At 37.7% G+C, this 21252-nt stretch overlaps 4 protein-coding genes across 6 annotated transcripts; all 4 read right to left on the minus strand.

The window, feature by feature from the left end:
- Positions 1 to 250: 250 nt before the first annotated feature.
- Positions 251 to 4116, minus strand: LOC18591808 (L-Aspartase-like family protein). The gene is made up of 6 exons (XM_007018166.3): positions 3431 to 4116; positions 2699 to 3079; positions 1959 to 2107; positions 1454 to 1745; positions 1032 to 1196; positions 251 to 859 (listed from the first exon to the last, which is right to left on the minus strand). The coding sequence occupies exons 1-6, from the start codon at positions 3749 to 3751 to the stop codon at positions 596 to 598; spliced, it is 1572 nt and encodes a 523-aa protein (XP_007018228.1). The 5' UTR covers positions 3752 to 4116; the 3' UTR covers positions 251 to 595.
- A 148-nt stretch (positions 4117 to 4264) lies between these two features.
- LOC18591809 (spindle pole body component 110) lies at positions 4265 to 7859 on the minus strand. Its single transcript, XM_007018167.3, has 2 exons — positions 7766 to 7859; positions 4265 to 7232 (listed from the first exon to the last, which is right to left on the minus strand). Exons 1-2 carry the CDS (start codon positions 7857 to 7859, stop codon positions 4396 to 4398), a joined length of 2931 nt encoding a protein of 976 aa, XP_007018229.2. The 3' UTR covers positions 4265 to 4395.
- A 1773-nt stretch (positions 7860 to 9632) lies between these two features.
- LOC18591810 (uncharacterized) lies at positions 9633 to 12672 on the minus strand. The gene is made up of 3 exons (XM_007018168.3): positions 12530 to 12672; positions 11271 to 11871; positions 9633 to 9929 (listed from the first exon to the last, which is right to left on the minus strand). Exons 2-3 carry the CDS (start codon positions 11731 to 11733, stop codon positions 9880 to 9882), a joined length of 513 nt encoding a protein of 170 aa, XP_007018230.2. The 5' UTR covers positions 11734 to 11871; positions 12530 to 12672; the 3' UTR covers positions 9633 to 9879.
- A 2707-nt stretch (positions 12673 to 15379) lies between these two features.
- On the minus strand, positions 15380 to 20183 carry LOC18591811 (uncharacterized). 3 transcript variants are annotated; one of them, XM_018126291.2, is made up of 7 exons: positions 19778 to 20183; positions 19469 to 19661; positions 18955 to 19041; positions 18089 to 18478; positions 16968 to 17127; positions 16245 to 16787; positions 15380 to 16145 (listed from the first exon to the last, which is right to left on the minus strand). In XM_018126291.2, exons 1-7 carry the CDS (start codon positions 19846 to 19848, stop codon positions 15664 to 15666), a joined length of 1926 nt encoding a protein of 641 aa, XP_017981780.1. In that variant the 5' UTR covers positions 19849 to 20183; the 3' UTR covers positions 15380 to 15663. The 3 variants fall into 3 exon arrangements, with proteins under 3 accessions (XP_017981780.1, XP_017981781.1, XP_007018232.2); XM_018126292.2 differs by having other exon boundaries at positions 15380 to 16598; positions 16704 to 16787; positions 19778 to 20182; XM_007018170.3 differs by having other exon boundaries at positions 15380 to 16787; positions 19778 to 20182.
- Positions 20184 to 21252: the final 1069 nt, after the last annotated feature.

A 21252-nucleotide genomic window follows, 5' to 3' on the forward strand; every position in this document is an offset into this window, starting at 1 on the left:
ATAAACTGAAAGGGGGAGAAATTATCGGAGTTTATTGTGCTTCACAAGGCTAGCAAATATTGCTTCAAGGAATATTTCTCTTTAGGCTTCATAATGCCGATAAGCACAAATATTGCTTTTCTTTTTATTTTTTTAAAAATAAAAATATTAAAAAAAAAACAAATAATAAAGAGTAAATAACAAAATTATCATCCCAAAAAAGGTCAGTTGTCCAAGACAATTTGCAATTTATGTAATTTTAGTTGGGGAATTAAACCCAAAAGACTATAATCATACATTGATTGGAGTAACATTCCAGCAAAAGGTCCTACAAGTTTGAAATGAAACTAGGGAAAATCAAAACCATTATCACTGTTCTTTGGTCTAATGTCTGATCAATAGTAATGATTGCAATTTCACTCATTAACGGCATGTTTCATCTTTGATGCCAACAGCATCATCATGTCTCCAGATTCGATGGCATGTTTCATCTTTGATGCCAACAGCATCATCATGTCTCCAGATTCGATGCCATGATCACCGCTTGAGTCCTAAACAGAGGCTTCAGATTATAGCAAAGCTCTCGAGCAGAAATGGCTCATCTCTAGCACATGTATCATTGAGGTCTTGTTCTGTTGATTTCAAGTTTGGTAACCCAATAGTCAAGTTGATCAGCTACACATGCTGAACCTGTGGAACCATACGAACTGAATTTCTTGACTGCGTTTTCTACCCCAAGAAACTCATACACATCGTGATCAAATACAGGATTTAGGCTTCTCAACTCATCTAGACTTAGGTCCTGAAGCTGGCAGTTCTTGGCAACACATAACGCAACCGACCGTCCAACTATATCATGAGAAGTTCTGAATGGTATCCCCTGCAGAGGTAAAAAATGGGCACATATTTTATATTATTGAAAAAGAAAGTGGGGAAAAAAGAAAAAGAAACAGAAATCAAATCAGTTATATTAAGAAAGCAACTGCGGCAACACCTTTACAATCAAAAGGAAAAAAGAAAAAAAAGAAATCAACAAATACAAAGTGACTTGCCTTTTTAACTAGATAATCAGCAAGTGTTGTGGCATCAAGATAACCTGCTGGTAAAGCCTTCTGTATTCTTTCCTCATTGAAAGCAATATTTTGAGCAAACTCTGCTGACACTTCAAGCATGCCTATAATGGTCTTGACGCTATCAAACATAGGTTCTTTATCTTCCTATTTCAGTAGGCAAAAGAAAAGAAAAGAGAATGCCTCTGTAAGCACTCCAAAAATGTAAGGAAAATCCAAGAAAAAAGCTGAAATAGATAAGGGCTCAAACAGCCGTTGGCACCAGTGCACAAGGACGATCAAAATGAACACCAACATAGAACCATAAGATTTATAACATCAAAGGATGGTCCAGTGTTCATGGAGTCCATAAAATGGATATACTTAAATAACCACATTATTAAGTGAGTAAAAGAAGCTTCTACCTGCAAATCCCGATTATACGCAAGAGGAAGTCCTTTGCACAATGTGAGAAGGGTAACCAGGTCTCCAATCACTCTAGCAGACTTTCCTCGAACAAGCTCCATTGGATCTGGATTTTTCTTTTGAGGCATTATGCTACTTCCAGTGGAAACAGAGTCACTTGGTGTGATGAATCCAAACTCCTCTGAAGCCCACAATACCCATTCTTCACCCAGCCGAGAAAGATGAATCGCTATGATGGAATTAGCAGAAAGAAACTCTAGGACAAAATCTCGATCTGAAACTGCATCAATACTATTCAAAAATAGTGAAAAACAACTATGTTAAAAGCAACCTGATATCAAGATGTCATGGAACAACAAAATTAAGATGGAGATCTAGGCTTTACAACCTCCTATGGAAGGGGTAACAAACTTTCGTGCTATAAGGCATAAACAGAGACAAGTCGTACAATGGTCATGTGTGACATTCCAGAAACTGAAGTATGATGACTGTGTCAGTACATACCTGTTCCTCATGGGAGCACTGAATCCCAAAGCATCAGAAGTCCAAAACCTATCAATGGGTAGGCCAGTGCCAGCCAGTGCACATGCACCTAGTGGGCAGAAATTCAACCTAGCTCTGCAATCTAGTAAACGGCCAGCATCACGGTCAAGCTGCAGTAAAAAAGGCCGAGTTAGTAAATCTAGAGGCAGAATGATAAAAGATACAAGACAGTTTTGTACACCTAACAAGAGAATTCGTTCTCATGCAAGCTAAGACACCATTATGTAAATATAGAAATTTGGATTTACTATCCGCAATATATAGGAAATTATTTTTCTTTCTTTTATAGAAAAAGGGCTGGGTTGTCCTGGTGATAGAACCATAATTGATTTGTGCACAAGTTTATGAGCACATCTTATCATATAGATTCTAATATTCAGACTTCTAACACTATGTTGACTTGATCATAATTGCTAACCATTTACAATTTCAATCTTTAGGTTTACCCAGGTTCCATTATTTCCTCCTTTTATTTACTCTTCAAGAGCCTAGCTAGCTACCATCAATGTGTTTTTTCTTCCAATTTTAGTCCTTTTTCTCTTATAAAAGTTCAATTAGATAAGCTTCCTTTTAAGTTATAACCATATGAGAAGTTCAAAATTTTCTGATCAATCAATATGGCAACCACTTTGTTTTGCCAAACAGATATATAGATGTTCAATTTTTATTCTACAATAATGTATAAATGAAACGATTCAAACCTGTTCCACATATGCTAAGAGAAGATGTTGCAATAAAACAGGTTGCGCTCTCTGCAAATGTGTATATCCAGGAATGATCAAACCCTCATTATTTAGAGCCAATTTCACCAAAGCAACCTGGAGATGTCTAATGCTAGCAATAATCCTGTCAATAGCATCACGGCACCAAAGGCGAAAATCAGTTAAAACTTGATCATTTCTGCTTCGAGCAGTGTGGAGCTTCTTTGCAGGCTCACCAACCATATCTGTTAGTGCTGCTTCAATGTTCATGTGCACATCCTCCCTATCAGTTCTCCACACAAATTCACCAGCTTCAATGCGTCTCTCTATCTCATCTAGGCCTTGCAAAATACTATCCCTATCACTTACACTAATCAACCCCTACAAGCAAAAATAAGAAAAATCATATCACAAATTTCTCACAGTTTTTATCACCCTGAATTTCCCCGAAGCCAAAGGGTAGTTACTATAATAAAAAATTAGTAATGTACAGCTACTTGTTTTTTGCTTGGTAAAGCAAACGGCACAAGAAGTGTTTTTGAATTAAAAAAAATGTTAGAATTGGTTTTGCATTTTAGTGCGTTGTTCAGTTTCAATTAATTAGCATAATTTTGCTCTTTAAAATCCTTTTAGGAAGTAAATTATGCACATTTCCGAAACCAACACACTCCTCCAAGACACTCTACAAACAGTAAATTGGAAGGGAAAATCTAAATAAGAAAACACACGAACCTGTTCAGCAAGCATAGACGCATGAGCTTTACTACCCATAATATCATGTTTATACAACTGTCTATCAAACGATATAGACTCAGTGAACTTCTCAACGATATCCGTCACACTCTCTTCGAATCTGCCACCCCACAACTTTGTCTCCTTGGGTTTAGTCTCGGTTTCAGAGGACTGGCCCATGGTGCACCACAATGGCTCGAACCTTGGCTTGGATCTATGCAGCAATGGGAGTATGGGTCTTGGGTTGGACACGGATTGGCTGGAGACGAAGGTCGATGGTGAAGAAAAAAATGGGGTTGGCGAAGAGAGTAATGATTCCATTATAGAAACGGCCAAAGAAAAAGCTGAGAAAAGAGTAGTCTTCCTCGTGCGGGGTTTGCGTTTGGTGTCGGCACTTCTTTGGCAGGGTTTTGGAAGCAACGGGCAGGGTACCCGTTAGGTTTTAGGTACCCGTACCCGAATCTTATTGTCTCTTAAAAGTACTATAAAAACCCGATTGAAATTTGACTTTTGCAACCTGAATTGTACCCGAATTCAATGGGTAATACCCGCTAATTACTGGTACCCGAACATTGTGAAAGAACAAGAAAACTGTAGAATGGCACTTGTATCACATTTCGGGCTTCTTTTGTTTTGCTTGATTTTTATTTTCCAGTGGGTTCCAAAAATCTATTAGACATGGAATTTCTAAAAGCTAGCCGGAACAGATCTAATCGTTGGGTTTGTGTTTGCCCGGAGTTTAGATTCGAGTCATGAACATCATTACGATGTCTGGTCTTGTTCCAGCCCAAGAAGGAAAGAATGAAGAGACATTGACAACAGATGAGAGGTAGATATTAGAAACATCTATAATCTGTTACTTTACATAAAATGGAATCCAAACCGGAATTAATCGAAAAGAAAAGAGAAATCTTCCATAAAGGGAACTAAGAAAATTAAGAAGGGAAAGGGGTAGAGGCAGGAGTTTATCGTGAGGGCTCGGTAGGTTCTGATAGGAAACTGAGCTGTTTCTGCAACGTTGGATGCCCGCATGCAAACATTGATGGTCCCTTTAGCTGCCTCTTGTTCTTTAGCTTGATTCCAAATAAGAAAGAACGCAGAGGGATTCTTGGCTTCCCTGTTCTCGACACGGGATTTTGAGCCGTTGATGCTGACAACCCAAGTTCCCTTTCCAAATTCGCCATTACTTTCTCAACTTCAAGCTTGAGTTGTCTCACACGATCAAAGCCTGCTTTCAATTCATCAGCAACCTTGTTGTTTTCCTGTTTCATGTTGAGAACCTCACCTTGAAACTTGGCAGCCTGATATCCACTGAGTTCAGTCTCTCCTGCATGGCCACTAGCATTGGTCACTCTTGCAATCTCTTCTTGGATGTTGCACAAGGAGGAATATCTACCTTGCACTTCGTCTTTCAAAACTGCATTGTTTTCCAACCATAATGTTAATTCAGTTTTTACTTCTCTCAAGTGAGAATAAATGGGCCGGGCTTCTGATTTGAGAGACTGCTGCTGCTTTCCACTTCCTTCTTGCTTCATTTTTCCTCTCAGTGTTGATAACTCTGCTTTCAAGTCCTGGACTGAAGTTTGGTATTTTTGTATCTGATGAAAAGATGTGCTGAACCTCAACCAGAACTCTAGGTTTTCCTCCAGCAAGTCATCAATATCTGATCGGATTTTTTCCTCTACGGTTAAAACATGACGAGATTGGCTTACAGTTTTTACCTGCATAAGAATTTCTCCCATTGTCTTGGGAGATTCTTCGAATCTTCCATGTGCAGTTGCTTCGACTACTTTTTCATCGGATTCAACTTTCCCCTGACCTACGGCTACTGGCGATGCCTGAATAGATTCGGTCAAGGTAGATTCTTGGCTTGCGCTTAGACGGGGTCCTTCAAGTTCGACCAAGTTCCCATCCTTGTTTTCATCTGGAAAGCTCATTTTTTGACGTAAAGATTGAATCTCTCCATCTCTGGAGGCCACAGCATTCTTCAGTTCCCTTATCTGCAATGCCAATTCAAAGAAACCGTCGCGGTTTTTCTTCTCTACGTCATTAAGCTTGTTTCTTACATCCTTATAATTCCGAAGAACAGAAGAGTACTCGTCTAGTAAAATCTTTTCTCTGTCATCCAGTCCATTCAAGTACAGCTGCCTCCAGTTTGGTTGGTCTTCTTCTTCATCGGTCCCTAGTTCCTCAATCTCAGTATCAGGGATACTGCTTGCTGTCTCGGAGAAATATTTCTTCTCGGCTTTGTCTTCTTCCATTGGTTCCAGAGCCTTTCTCGAATCAACGTCAAACTTACTGCCTGATTCAGAATCAGCATAGTTTTCTCCTTCAGCCGAAAAATCTCTTTCCTTTCCTTCCATTTCAATTCCTGTGTCTTTTAAGGCTGAACTATCATAAGGAGCCAACTCAATTTCATGGTCTTCCATTCCCCTGTCAGCTATGGCATCCGTTCCAGTTTTTACTTCTTGGGAGAGTCCTGTATTTTCAACCTCCTCATCCATCTTCACGCCTTGTAACTTCATAGACAAATGACCAATGTTACAACTTGCCTCGGTAAAATGAGTTTTGAGACTGTTATTTTGTGCTACAACAGTTTTTACAAGATCTTTAACTCTACTTAATTCCCGCTCCAATTCATTCATCCTGTTTTTCATGATGTCTGAGCCTTCAATCAGAGCTTCCTTGTCTTCTTCCAGGCTCTTAACGTGGGCCTGGAGCTCATCTGTTTCTGATCTTAATCTCATTACCAAAGCATTTTCAGAAAAGACTGCAGTTTCCAAATTAACAACTCTCTGCACAAGGTCATCAATTTTCTCTGCAAGCTGTGAAACTGTGAGAGAGCCATTTGAGCTTACTTCAAGCTGCTCTTCGATCTCCTTTCGCAACGCTTCCAAATCTTGTCTCTCTTTTTCCTCACTTTTAATATCGTAGACCATGTTATCAAACTCCGTAGTTGGACTCACGTACTTATGCTTCTCTTGCTGATTTGTTTGTGGGAAGTTAAATTTATTCCTGAGAGCTTCAAACTTCTGATTTACCTTCTTAATCCTTCTGGATTCTACTCTTGCCTCTTCAGTTGACTGCTCATGTTTTTCTTTCAACTTAGCCAAGGTCTCTTGGCATGACTTAAGAGCTCTAGCTGCCATCAGAGCCCTAGCTTCATTGTCATCAATAACGGAGCCAATGCCAAACTCATCCTGTAAATTGCAAACTCTCTTTTGCTTTTCAGTTATCTGGTGTTCAATTTCATAGAATTTTTTATATCCGTGTTCATAGGAGCTTTTTACAAACTCCCTTTCAGTTTGCAATTCTAAAACTTCCTTCTGAAGATTGTCTATTTCATCTAGTGCCTCATTTTTGCTCAGCCCTGAACTTGGAAATGCAGCAGCTTTAGCAGAACTAGAAGCTCTCTTGAGTTGTCCCTTTCTCAACAACAACACAGACTGGCTCCTGAAATCTTTCTTCAGAAATGGAGCTTTTGGAACGCTTGGTTTTGGGACACTTGGTTTGTCAGCACAGGGGGAAGAAGTTGATGTTTGGCTAACATTTTCTTCATCTTCTTCATCCATGGCAAATGGAACTTGTTCAGGGAAGACAGAGGCAATGGTGCGGTTGGCACTTTGCAGGTCTTTTGATAAGTGATCATATCTTTCAGCTAAAGCTCGGTATGCTCGATAAGATTCTTCCACGATGCTTACAAGTTCTGGTCTCCTCCTGTAATACATTTCTGCCCTCTGTGCAAAGGAGTCTCCATCGTCGTCAATGATTGTGAGCATGCTACTCACCTTCTCCTCCATATCTGTGATTTTCAAGTGTCCATGTTAGCAATCACTCATCTTAAGATGAAATGCATCTGTTAGCTGTTAACAATAAGATAATCAATGTTGTGGAACATTCACGAACTAGAATTAGCTGAACAGAAATGGATCATGGATGTCTTTGAAATGGTAGCACATTATACTTTCAACAATGTAATTTTTCTCTAATGCCAAGACATAAAAGAAGTCACCCTCTGGTTGTCCTATATCATTATAAGTTATCTGCCTCATCTTCTTTGACATTTTCCCTTTCAGCCATATAATTTCATTTCTTAGAATTAGCTATTTCAGAAACATCTTATACCCAAAAAAAAGGAAAACAGTATGGAGAAAAATCAGGCGTGTTTTGATATTGCCTTATTCTAACAAAATAAAGAAAATGCAAGCAACCATGCAATGGCAAAGAATTGAAAATCATGGGGTAGACAGAACCAGTTATGGATCACTCAAATAACTAGATTTCTATGATGATCCCATAAGTTGAGCCCAGATTTGAATATATGAGAATGCTTACCTTGAAGGTTCTGTTCCAGCCATTTTGACTGCTTTGTCCTAATGTGGCTTGCCCACCACCATGAATATGCGTTGCTTGCTGCTCTCTGCAACATTATTTATTTGGCTGCTATCTGTCTCTCCCTCTATATGGAAGGAAAAGAAGAAGAGATTCCATGCATTAACGTTGATGCATTCATGATCATGAAGAATCAATGCTGATGAGTAGAGAGAAACATAGCTTGGTGAAATTTCCACCAAATGGGGTAGAGATGGAGGGGAGGATAGCTCGCCCGGATTATGTGTTGAATCCTTTGACAGGCTCAATTATAGGATGTCCATATGGCACTATGCCAGTGTCCTTGCTCTGCCAGCTTGGCTACCTATAATAAGCAAGCCATCTTTCTCTTTTCAGTTTCATTCAGTTACCCCTTTTTTTCTTGTGTCATTCTTATCTTTGAACACTTGACACAATTTACTTATATACTAAATTTCTGCATATTATAGTTTGATGTTCTATTTCTTTGTATGATAAACTTAGTGACCATAAAAAAGGCAAAAAAATTATTTACTTCACAAATTTATCAATTTTGATTATTCCGTGCATTGCGCGAGGTCTAGTCTAGTTTCTATGTAATGATAATAACAACCATAGAAACAAAAATTAATAGCTACATCCGTTTTACTTTCTTGTTCTGTTTGCATATTATTCTTTCGTTGGATGGAACTGCAAGAACAGATTACAGAGACATGCCAATTCATAGAGCTTTTGGATGGAAAGGAATAACAATGAGAGATCTTAGCCTACAAGGGAGGAGGAATTACAAACTTGATTAGTTACAGAGACCAAGGGAAGAACAATGTTTGTGAAGTTATAAACAAGATGTCAAAATCTTGTTTTCCATTTCGTTCTGATCTCAACCATATGGACATGGCATGTTCTCTTGTTAAACATATATTCTTGGATTAATCCTTGATTTTCTGTTCTTTTCCTTTCATTTGTTTTCCCCCGTTTCCAAACAAATGAAAGATCAGATCAAAAGTTTAATGGATAAAGAATCTATTTTTAACCCTTCGGAATTGTTTCATTTCGCAAACAGATTTGGATAAGGTTGTAGTTTACGTTTCTGGGGTTGTCTTCTTGCCAGAATCATACAACTATGTTGATCTGTTTTGTCAGAAGAATTGATGAGAGTGCAAGGTCTTGTACCTCAAGGCACATGTTCTGCAAAACAGAAAGAGCATTGTGGAGTAGAACATATTGACCTCAACTAGTTCACTGTACGTTTATCAACATGATGATGACTACTAAAGATTAAGCCAAGATTATTGATGTTTGAAGTGCCATTTTCACCATCATCTTGGGCACTTTTGGTTCTTTGCGTCTTAATCAAAGTGCTGAGCTATATAATGTCTTAATCATAACATTGGATTGGTAACAAAATCACATGGTCATCCACTGCTAAGTGCGTTTGTTCTTTTATGACAAGGAGAGAGACGTCGACTACAATGATAAGTCCTAGTACAGTGATTCAATGCATGGCAGCGAGTAATCCATCGACAGCCATACGTTGGGAGAAAGAAATACTTGTGTCATTTACACAACACTTGCAATTGTCCACAGATTATTTACAGTAATACGACAAGCGTAAATCTGCTTCAGTTTTTAGTATGTACAGCCATATTTACACCAAAGAATTGAATACACACACACAACTTTCTGCATTCATCTTCTACCAAATCTCCCCCGAAATCTCACACACAGAAACGAACATCAATCTGCTTCATCTGCGCAGAATGCAAGGACGGCAATCAATCAGCTCCTTCCTCTTCAGGTCTCAAAGAAAACAGCAGAAAATGACATTTCTAGTCCAATATTTCACACCATGTTTGTCCCTTAACTGCTATTTCTGTTGGCTCATCAGTTGATACTAGCTCAGATTCTATTCCACTAGCACCCAATAAAGCAGGCCGTCCACCTCCTTTTTGCTCATCTTTTTAAAATTTTACACTATCGACAATATCTTTATACAATATTTATATCAATGTTAAAATACTAGAGTACTAGACCATGTTCTTCGAGCAGATGGAGCAACAGTATATGGATTTATATGCAATCTTCAACAGTCCAGGATGTCAACTAGTCTGCAGAGAAGAGAGCCACTGTTCCACATATTTTTTGCTTTCTGCACATTGAAGTTAAACACAAACACAAAGACAGACTTAGCATAACACATATGCTTCAGCAAATTCAACAAAGCAAACAGAAATTATTCATAAAAAGAAAAACCTAGCCTAAGTTTTCTGCCATTTAATCTAAGGTAAGAAGCAGTTCTGATAACACCACAAGACGCCTAATAAAAGACAAAGGGAAAATAAACTTTTAAGCATTGTAAAGGAGGATGGTTAGAACTGCATGATTGTAGTTCAGTAGCAACGCATAAATGACAGTAATTGGAAACCTATAATGGCACATGACATCTAAATGATTGCCTTACAGAAAACAAGACAACAATGTGTGAGTTAATCAAAATTCAGTAGACTTCAGTAAGACCTACATATAACCTAAACATATGAGAAAAATGCAACCAATCTGAGAATCAGTTAAAAAGGGCTACACAGAGCAGTAGTCAGTAAAAGAAACAAATTAAGGACAATAGCTGAACAGCAGCTCCCAAGTTGGAATCATCAATCATTTCAGCATATTTACTTTAAATGTTTATTTCATATTTTAATCATCACATCTGGCAAAGCTTACATAGCCTAAAACTTGGAAAACAATCTTTAATAAAGATCTCCCAAATGATTTGATAGGTCTCTCTTGCAATTAAGTGCGCTCAGACACCACTTACCCCAGTAAGCAGGAAAGTGGAAATTATGAGAGCGAGATGCCAATCAACGGAAAGAATAAGTAAAATATAGGCTAGACCAAATAATGTCAAATTTTCAGAAACGTTAATAGGGTTCATCCAAGAATTTGAAAGAAACTTTTCAAAGTTCAATGCTGTAAAAATCTCACAACCAGCTAAAATCACTTATCTCCTGGTTTGCAAATAATTACTGCCAAAGTCATCAAGAAACACTATACAGCTAGTTAAATGCCCAAAATCTAGAACATTATTAGTCTGCCCCTATTTTCTTAATGCAAACAATACAAGCAATTCAACATTACCAGTATACAAGTTCAAAAACCTACAGAAGTTTCATCTGGGATTGAGTTCATAAACTCAGGAGCTAAAAACAGTGCTAGCAACTGGTCCATCACGAGGCAAGTGCTGTGCTAAATCTTAGGCTTTCCATATTCATAAATAATATACTTAAACAAGATTTCAACAGCTCAGACGGAGAAATAACCCTCTATACAGTTTCAGAATTCATCTCCAGATTGTTTCTCATGAATATCAATATCAAAGACTTGAAATCTAAACCAAAGATTCAAAATAGTCAATGACTGCTAAGCAACAATAAGACAAAACAACAGTTAAAAAAATGTCCTTAATATTAATATGGGTAAGAAATGGTCTTACCAGCAGAATAATTGTCAGGAATGTTAACAATGGCACCCAGAATTTTGTGCTTTGAATCCTCCACCAATTTATCCTGACTGTGCCCATAGCAAGGAACCAGTACAGCAAAACTGTTGTCTGAATCATCATCACTCTGGAATCCAGGTCCGTGAGGCTCCAACCATCCAATGGAGTAATCAGAACCATCAGACTCAGACCCTGAAACACACCCTCCATCAGATGGCACAAGAACTACATCATATTCCCTATCAATCTTTCTTTCTTCCCGGCTATGCCATTTCCTCTTAACTCTTCTCGATGAAGAAGCCATATTAGCCCTCTTGACCAATGGGAATTTCAGATTATCTGATTCCCATAAACCTGAATCAGGCGAAGAACTTAAAGAAGATCCATTAGCAACTCTAGGTTCTTGATGTTTCCCACTCCATAACCACCATGAAAGATGAGTAAAGGCCACAGCCATAAGTATAATCAACCGAAGCAAACTGTTGTTCCAAATCTTTTGGCACCAAAAATATTTGTAATGTGAAACACAAATATAGCTAATATCCAACCCCCAGCAAAATCCAAATCAGTTGATAGGCGATTTGATCAGCACTTTCTGCACTTAAAACAAATCACATACTTAACAAACTGCATTCAACCATAATTCACCAAAGCAATTAGATTTAGCAAAAACACCCCAGTAAATGAAACTTTATTGAACCTTATATTTTCGTTGGCTTCACTCTCAGAAAATCCTTCCTTTTTTTTGCTTAAAAAAATACAAATTTTTTATCTTTTCCTTGTAGACAACATAAAAATACACTCTTTGACAATATCTACTGTCAATACAATGAATTTAGACATAACCCAGAAGAACAAAAAGGCTTAAGTGATTAGCTGGTCCTATAAAAACAAACAAAATATCATAAAATAGAAAGAAAAAGAACACCCTTTTCTCTGCTAAAATTAGGTTTCTCAAAATTGACTTAAAAACAAACTGAAAACCTGTTTCCTTTTTCAGATTTTATTTACATTTTCTCAATCGATTACAAACTCAATTCATAGAAATCCCACAATAAAACATTTAAAGACACACCCAAGACATCCCAAAAAAACAGAGAGAAAGAGACTTTTAAGTTAAAGCTACCTTTTTGACAGATGCAAAACAAAGGACACAAAAACCCAAAATTCGTTCCTTGTGTTTCAATATTCGAATATGAAGAAGAAGATTCAATGGAAACATATAAGAATAAAACCACACAAAATATTAGTACCTTTCAAAGCCCCCCAAGCAAAATGAGAAAACACCCGGATTTTCAGATATTCTGCAGAATAATCAGAAAATACGGTGATGGACTCGAAATCCCACAATTTTTATTTTTTTTAAGCTCTCCCTTCACTTCCAGGGAATCAGTTCCGTTTTAAAAGAGCAAGATTCCCACATAAATCAAAGTTCTTTTTGGTTTGTATTACTGAATGCTTACGGATTCAACCAATTATATTTTACAGCGGATAAAAACAATAAAAAAAATTTACAATTATTTACTGAGGGTTTTCTTCTCTGCAGTCGAGAGTAGAGGAAGCTTTGGACAGATTGGTCTATGCAAGGGTATGTTTGGAAATTCAAGGACATTAAATATTTTCAGCTTATTGGTGATTGGTTGTTTCAGACGAAGAGGAGAGGTGGCTCACGTGGGATTGATTGTTTAATCTTTTTTGGGTGTAGGGGATTGACGATATTTATGGCGGAATTCGAGTATCCGGTCAAAAATAAGGTGCCGTAGAAAATATGACGTGGCGGTGGATTTGACCAGGAAGAAACGTGAGAGTGTGGTTCAAGCAAACCCACGTTCACTTCGTGGGAAATTCCGACCTATTTTCTCTTTGTGCTTTGCCTTCTGTCTGTGATTCGTTCCCATTTGAATTTTTTCCAAAAAAAAAAAAAAAAAAACCAATTATTATATAATTATTTATTTAAATATTTAATTTAATGATAATCATATAAATTTTTTTTCCAAGTTAAATCCCTTCACTCAAATCAAAAAAATTAATTTCTCTTATATAATTAGTAAATATTCAGATAATGCAACTATTAAACAAATGGTAACCACCCTCTCTCCAATTTGAAAATTCTCAATATGTTGCTAGTCTATTTCCAGATTGAATTGCTAATTATCTCTTAAAGGGGCAGGTGTTTGATTGGGTAAACAGGACAGGACATGCATGCATGCATCTTTCCTTCATTCATCCTCTCTTGATCATCATGTTTTGCTTATGGTTAATTATTCCTAGGCGGCTAATCTCGGAAATTTTCCATGTACCTTGAAGGAAACATCATACTGTTAATACTAATTAACCTAAAGTTTAAAATTGATTGATTGGTAAGAGCCTAATGATGACATTTTCTACCTAAGTGCTTGGTTTAATAATAACTACTACAAGGTTACAAGGTTCACAGCAAGGTATCCCACTATAAATCAATTGATTGGTACTAAATTTCCTACTCAAGGAAGGAAGTCGTGGACATTGCCATACATATCCTCTTGGAGCCCAAAAAGGAAAAAAGGAAGTGTATTGGGATAATCATGAATTATTTGTACACAATGATTAGCCAATACAAAAAATGGATAAAATTGTTTGCATAATTCTCTTCCCCAAGCAATTTAAAAAAGCTGGAGGAGGATAAAGTACCAAACCCAGTATTAGATTCTTTGGTTTATACTTGGAAAAATCCTTCATCCATGCAGAATCATTCCATGAAATTCCCATTCAAGAAACAGCCATTTAGCTAATGACAGATTAAACAGGCCTTTATAGAGTTTGCGGCTAAGCCTTACTTCCTTTGTCCCTCGTCCACAGAGTCCCCAAGATAAGGACAAAGTCATCAAACAACATATCTGGTAGGCTCTTATTCTTCCACCAAATCAGGGATAGGCCCACAAAAGAGAACCCTTTTCAAATATTATTTTTCTACAAATCAGCTTTCCTGTTTCAATCATTCATGAGAGTGACGACACATCTCATCTCAGCCCACCAACGGTGCAATGGAAGATCTCTCGTATGACAAGGACCATGCAAAATTTACAAAATTTTTTCCCATTATAATTTGTTCCACATCAGCCTTGGCACATATCCAGTATGGAGGCCTTGGCCGTATAAATAAAAGATTGAGAAATGAAAGGCTTCGGAAATGAAATGGGGAAACTAGGGGACCCATCCAACACCCAAACCCACCATATTTTAACACACAATTATTGCAGAGATTTTTGGTTTGGGCAGTTGCCATGTTCTTTTTCGTCACCTAGAGGCTTTGGTCGGGATAATTGTTAATTCAAACCAATCCAGAGTTAACACTTGTAAGATATGTCTATTGGATATTTTGAGGGAATATAATGTCGGGAAAACCCTGAGAGGAAGAAACTTTGTGATAGAAAATGTGTTTGAAGATGCTATGGAAAATCATCTAAAGTTGATGGCCAAAGCATTTAAGCCTGCTTCGATGCTTATCCCAGAGTAAGGACTCAATTTTCTAGTATGTTCCTTGCGGCAACAACCAATTTCACTTCGATATTTCCTACACGTTTTGAATTACGGCTTTGATTCTCTTTATGTATTATTCTAATGCTTTTAAGGTTTTCAAGGAATAAATGCTATTAATCCTATCATCTTGACATCCATATTTACTCCTCTTTTTTTTTTTTTGACAAAGAAATCGAGGTATAGTACTTAGTTGAGTCAAGCTCGCAAGAGTGAAAAGGCCCTATTGAAAACTTGATAGGCCCATTAGCCCTATACTAAGCGTGACTATACCAGCCCCATTACACTGATGAGTTGATACACTTGACAGCGTCGGCACCTTGTGTATACCAGGATGCAATATTTCTTGTTTGAGAGGCAAATGATAGTAAAACTTGAACCATTAATCCAGATGTCGGCAAACAGTTGGATTGAATCCCCTTATGAATTATCAGTTTATACTAATAGTTACTCCTCAAAGTTAAGCGATTGCCTTCTAAACTTTTAAGTATGCACATCTTTTGTTGTACATACGACCAGTCAAGTTGACAGGGATCAGAGACTGTTGCTTCGGCAGTTGGCAACAACAACATACTAAGATTTGTAAGTGAAACAGAAAAGTGGATCGATTAGTCTGCTGCCATGACAAAAGGTATCATCACAGCGACTTTTCGCTTTGACTACCGAAGATTTGATCTCACTACACAATAGAAACCTCATAATCTATACCCATCGCAAACCTCACCCAAATGAAAAATTACACCAATGTTGGATCCAATTGCTTTCTTTGCATGGAATTCTTTTACCAACTACATCTACAGTACATATTTTTTCCTACATAGCTGGATTAAAACCTCAATGGCTAGGTATGGTAAAGACAAGATGCCATGGACTACGTAGCCGGGTCTGTGCTCAAAACCTCCAAATTCTTGGTGCATCCATCATTTATAGAGGCTTCAGGTTGACTGTCACTTTTTTTAATTAATGAACAATCAATGGCATTTTGACTCTCTTCAACCGGATTTGTAATAGCATCTAGTTGATTACCCTCAACCATTGATTTCTCATTAGAATGCGCAGCAACAACCTCAAGATTCTTCGACTCAGATTCTAGATTTGACACGGCCGGTTTATCTTCTCTAACTCCCTCACCTTGTTCATTTTTTGACACACATGCTCCATTTTCTTTCACCAGCTCTTTAGGTAAACCGTCTGACATAAAACTTTTGTTCTCTCCTGCAGCGTCCAGCTCTTCCTTCAGTGTACCATCAACAGTTGGACTCGAGGTAACAGTATTACACTGCTGAATCGACACATTTAATGATGAAGAAGATGCAGATGGAGTATGCTCAACTCTTTGTATTGGAGATTTTACTGAACCAGGATTCAAGGTAGAAGATGTAACAGGACAAGAGAGAGGTTCAGTTGTCAGACCAGTACAAACATATTGCACATTAGAATGAACCTCCTTACCACTGGGCATGAGAGGTTTAGCAGAAGAGCCACTGGAAGTCATAATATGAATAGCATTTTTGGACTGAGCAGCCTTGAGCAACGATGCAGCAGCCTTTGGACCACCAATGCGAGCCCCAGCAGCAACTGCAGTGGCATCTAAGATTGAACCTGTACTAGAAAACGATTTTGCTGGCGGCTTTTTCAAGCCTACCCGAGATTTTAAAGTAGAACCTGATGATCCCGGGGAGGTTTTTGTAATCATGGGACCTTGTTGAGACTGATTTGAGACTTGGAGTGAAGCAACAGGACCTTGCTGAGACAGATTTTGGGCAGGAACAGAAGTAATTGGACCTTTTTGAGGCTGGTTATGAGCTGAAACAGAAGTGATAGGACCTTGTTGTGACTGATTTTGGGCTTGAACAGAAGCAATGTGACCTTGTTGAGGCAGATTTTGGGCTTGGACAGAAGCAATGTTACCTTGTTGGAACTGGCTTTGAGCTGGAACTGAAGCTTCACCACTAGTACTTGGAAGTGCAGAGTTGCTGGATGTGGTCTTCAAACCTGGCCCAGTAGTCAGTAGACATGCAGTTAGTCGATTAAAAAGAGAAACAATAGGCCCAAGCTGGAGGGAAAAGAAAAGGTTTCTGCAAATTTCATCAGTTCAGCTTTGCTTGTTCAAAAGAATGTCGCCACATAAGACACTTCAAAGCACTAAAACTAGCATTATATGGAAAAGATTACCAGGGTTACTTGGACAAGCTGATGTTAAGTTTTTATCCGGCATATCTAGGGCTAAGGATAAAGCACTACGAGTTGCCAACTGTGCCTCAGAAAGTTGGGGAATGGTTGAGTTTCCTTCCACATTTAAGTTGCCAAGTCGCTTCTTAATAATAGTCCACCTCTGCAAATATTAGAATAAACTTCCCACAATTAGCAGCTGAAAAGGCAGAGAAACAACCATGCCAGCTGGGAGCCTTCATTCACATGACCCAACTTATAGCCATCCAATCAAGTTTCACAGAATTGAACATAAAAATAAAAAAAATTAATACACAGTTGAAAGAATTCCGTTGCCGGGATTTGAACCCGGGAAAAACTGGGGAAAACCCAGACATCATGACCGGACTAGATGACAACGGATTGTTATTCTAGAGCAGCAATTATGTTTACATGACTCAAATAGGTAAAGAAAAGATTCTTCAAAAAAAAAACATAGGGAAACAAAAGAAGCTAATTATTTGTGATATCGGAACACGCACGACAAAAATAAAACCACTGCTGTCAATTTTCACCAACGTTATGTTTTCAATTCCATATAGAAAAATAAAGTAAATGGTAACAATATCCTTCATTTAAAGGAAAGGGAAAAGAAAAAGGAACAGACACAAGCATGCACATATATGAAGTACAAAAGCTTAATGCCAAACTTAACAGAGGAGAAAGATCGTACACCAGAGAAAATAAGAGCAAATTAAGCTTTTTCTATCACATAATCGGTATATAACATTAGGTGATTCAACCAATTAGATCCCCAAGGCAAGATACACCTGGTGGCTGTTATTAACCAAAAGATACCTTTCACATCAACTAGGCAGATCCAGTTTAACATAGAAAGACAGAATGCCTTCAGTGAATCTACTAACTTTCAAATCTACTAGATGTTTTACTTTAAGTCTATTAATTCTTAGCTCCTCACGCAACATCATACAAAACTAGACTTTGTTTCTACTAAATTTACTACTTTTCAGCTCCACACAATAAGAAAGGTGCATTTGCTTCTGTATGATGCATAATTAGCAGGATTGATATGAGGCTAAAGGAAACGGATATCCAAAATAAACAAATTCAGTTTGGTAATCAACCTGAGCCAGCTGTGAAGCACTCCTATCTCCCTTGAAGTCTCCTCGCAAGATGTTTGCCCAATTCCCAACACCACATTTCTGCACAGCAGCAATAAGTTCCCTATCCTCTGCTTCTGACCAAGGTTTTCTTTTCCTTCGAGCAGGCAGGTTGGCACCAGATAGTCCGTTTCCTTCCAATGATGTTTCAGCCGATGTCACTGCAGGTAGAATCTGTTTCTGAACAGAGACTGGAACAGTGATGTTCATCCCTCGCATAGAGCACGTGGGCTGTGAATTTTCTGAAGACGCTCTAAATGACTGCCCATTAGGTATATTTATTGTTAATGGAGCCTCCACTGTTGAGCTGTTTGGGAGACTTGAGTCACTTGGTAAACCAGAAGCAATCAGGACCTGACAAGAAGAACCATCTGAGCTGACTGGGCTTGGAAAAGAGTGAGCAATAAGATAAATCATTGTTTTGAAACTTAACCAAGAGCAGGTAGTCAGATAGACGAAGCTATTATCTGTTTGACTTCCAGGAGGTTATAGTTTTCTGTTTGATTTCCGATAGAGGTTTTAGGTTAGCCTTTGACCAGATTATTAGGTCAAAAACTTTCTTCAACTGGTAACACTTCCTATGAGCATGCTGATTTAAATATTTGTCAGACTTGTTAATGTTCCAAACATTGAAACAATTAGAACCCCAAGTAACTGCTAAGATATACTATCAGCCAGCCACAACAAATGGATTTGGTGTTAACTTTGTCACTTGTCATTTATAGTTTCTACACTACCATTTACCTCTTTCCATTCAATTAAATCATCATAAGAAGATGTAATACATTTACGCATATACTTTTTTATGGAAAAACATTTATTTTACTTACTTTCACACATGCTGCAGCCTCTGCTGAAGCTTCACTACTAACAGAAGGGCAAGGTTCCAATTCATATTCTAAGTCACTTTCATCATCCTGCAAAATAAAAAGTTAAACAAATGAGACTAGAGCCATAATAACTACAAAGAACACTTCTCCTTGAACCAAAAGGACTTCTTTACAATTAAAAATAACCATGAATTTAGCCCTTTGATCAGTGGACAAAATATGATTATAAATTCCAAAGCCAAACTAAACTTTAGAGTGGCAAGCTATAAGGCAGAATGTCTGGAAACACACACACTCTCAATTAACCAAAAAGTATCCCAACGCACAGAAAAGATTCACATCATATTGAAATAGTATATTAATTTATGGGGTATTTTCTTTTGACAGCAATCCCGACAAGACATTTCAGCATATTCAAATCACATAAAGCAGTAGCTAAACAGCTTAAAATCTTTAAAATGAAGAAACATATATGCAAAAGGTTTAAAAGAAAAAATGAAAACACAAAACTGACCAAGGGTTCAGCCCCATCTTCCAATTTTTCAAGCAACACGTCCCGGTAGGCCAAATGGCGCCATAACATCTGGTATTCCCTAGCATTAGAAATCCCAGTAGAAGTCTTCTTGACTAAAGCATTCCAATTCAGCTTCACACCAGGAAATTGTGCCACTTCTTGTAACACTGCCAATACAGTAGTTGCTGTATACCTGTCCAAACCAAAATTTAAAAAAATAAGAAAATACTCAAAATAGAAAAAAAAAAACTAAGTATAGATAAAACTGATGAAAATAAGAAAAACCAATAAAAAAAATCCAAAAGAGACCTTTGTAAAAGAGAAGAGATATCTTCCTCACTGACTGAACCCTTTTTCTGTTTCTTCGTTTTCTCAATCATATTTGTTCTTCGCTGGAAAATCGCATACTATGGATGGTGAAATTAGTGAAAATAGAATAAAATTGGACTTTGGAATCAGTAAAAACCCTAGGTAGGGTTTAAGATAGAGAGAGAAAAAAAATAAAGCAAAGGGAAAGCTAAAACCCTTTCACTGGAGAGAAGTTGACGGGAAGAAGAAGGGAAGAGACAGGGAGGAGTGGCGTGTAGAGTGATTGATGGGAAGGGCACTGTTGAAGAGCGTGGAGATCACGCGCCTGACAGTGTTCTTGCGGAAAAAGAAACGGGAATCCCTCCGGGTCTTCCTTGTTCTAGCCTTCAAATAAAAAAAAGGAAAGGAAAAGGAGAGAAAAGAGACGGTGATTAGGACTCGGGAGGCCCCTCTCGTGGACTGAAGGTGAAGAGTGCATTCATTGACGAGAATACCCTTCCTTTGTTCCTACAATTGCGTTTTTGCAATATTGCTAGTTTTGGGATTTGAGGCCTATGATTAATAATTACCCACGCTTTTTCTCATGTTTTGCTGGATTGGGTATCTAAAAGGAAATCTTGGTTGTATTGAAGAGTTGCAACGTTTCATTTTTTAAAAAAATTGCCAAATAGTAGATTTTTTTTTTTTATCTTCCTTTTGTAGATGGTTAAATAATTAATAAATTCAAGAGGTAAAGTCCAGTGCACTATTTAATATAATTCCTCTGAGGCAAGAAGAAATGAATTGAAGAAGCTTGGTTGTCTAGCATGAACTGTCAATTTAAATTACAGAAGTGTGCTCCATCAATCTCTTATTTCATTCCAAACAAAAGGTTCCAACTTCCAGGTGTATTCCAACTAAAACAAAAGCAAATAAATAAAGGAGTGCATGAATTGTACTTCTTCGACATTTTCCACATGACTTGATCTTCAATCCCTTGTCAAATCTTAAAACAAACAGGATGATGTTTCTTTCTCTTCCTCTTTTTCTTTTCCTGTTTGTGTGTGAGTGTGCCTTCAATTCGGAAGGTAGAATCTCCACAACCGAAAGAGAGACAAAAATATGTATACAAAGCAGTATTGTCCAAAACAAAATAAATGTGGGAATCTGAGGAATGTCATTGTTCATACAACAGCGACAACTCACGCGTCGAAAAACGTTGGATTTTAGTAGGTCTGCTGGACCTGTACAGCGGACACAATAAATACAGTTGCTCTCAGTAGATGCTCCTGTGTCCGATTGGACAGCCAGCAAACATCTGCTGGTGTTTGGATCTCTTGTTTGAACAAAAACATTCTGGGGAAAAACATAGTTTCAGAGTAGAAACCATGATCTGACAGTGCTACTTCACAAACCATGCCCATTTTCTATTTTTCTCCCCCTTTTTTTATTTATTCACTATGCCCAAATAGGCCTTAGTTTTTCTAGTTTAAGAG

The sequence above is a fragment of the Theobroma cacao genome, chromosome 8 (genome assembly GCF_053813885.1).
Source record: "Theobroma cacao isolate CCN51 chromosome 8, ASM5381388v1, whole genome shotgun sequence".
NCBI lineage: Eukaryota > Viridiplantae > Streptophyta > Magnoliopsida > Malvales > Malvaceae > Theobroma > Theobroma cacao.

What these genes read in the sequence shown, in the direction of transcription:
- LOC18591809 (XM_007018167.3), bottom strand. Translation starts at nt 7,859, where the DNA reads ATGTTGCAGAGAGCAGCAAGCAACGCATATTCATGGTGGTGGGCAAGC. An exon ending in GCTGGAACAGAACCTTCAAG is followed by an intron (nt 7,233 to 7,765) that starts GTAAGCATTCTC and finishes TGAAAATCACAG; the next exon opens with ATATGGAGGAGAAGGTGAGT.
- LOC18591810 (XM_007018168.3), bottom strand. Translation starts at nt 11,733, where the DNA reads ATGGCTGTGGCCTTTACTCATCTTTCATGGTGGTTATGGAGTGGGAAA. An exon ending in TCCTGACAATTATTCTGCTG is followed by an intron (nt 9,930 to 11,270) that starts GTAAGACCATTT and finishes TTCAATGTGCAG; the next exon opens with AAAGCAAAAAATATGTGGAA.
- LOC18591811 (XM_007018170.3), bottom strand. Translation starts at nt 19,848, where the DNA reads ATGATTGAGAAAACGAAGAAACAGAAAAAGGGTTCAGTCAGTGAGGAA. An exon ending in ATCTCTTCTCTTTTACAAAG is followed by an intron (nt 19,662 to 19,777) that starts GTCTCTTTTGGA and finishes TGGTTTGGACAG; the next exon opens with GTATACAGCAACTACTGTAT. An exon ending in AAGATGGGGCTGAACCCTTG is followed by an intron (nt 19,042 to 19,468) that starts GTCAGTTTTGTG and finishes TTTATTTTGCAG; the next exon opens with GATGATGAAAGTGACTTAGA.
- LOC18591808 (XM_007018166.3), bottom strand. Translation starts at nt 3,751, where the DNA reads ATGGAATCATTACTCTCTTCGCCAACCCCATTTTTTTCTTCACCATCG. An exon ending in CGTATAATCGGGATTTGCAG is followed by an intron (nt 1,197 to 1,453) that starts GTAGAAGCTTCT and finishes CTACTGAAATAG; the next exon opens with GAAGATAAAGAACCTATGTT. An exon ending in CTGATTATCTAGTTAAAAAG is followed by an intron (nt 860 to 1,031) that starts GCAAGTCACTTT and finishes TTACCTCTGCAG; the next exon opens with GGGATACCATTCAGAACTTC.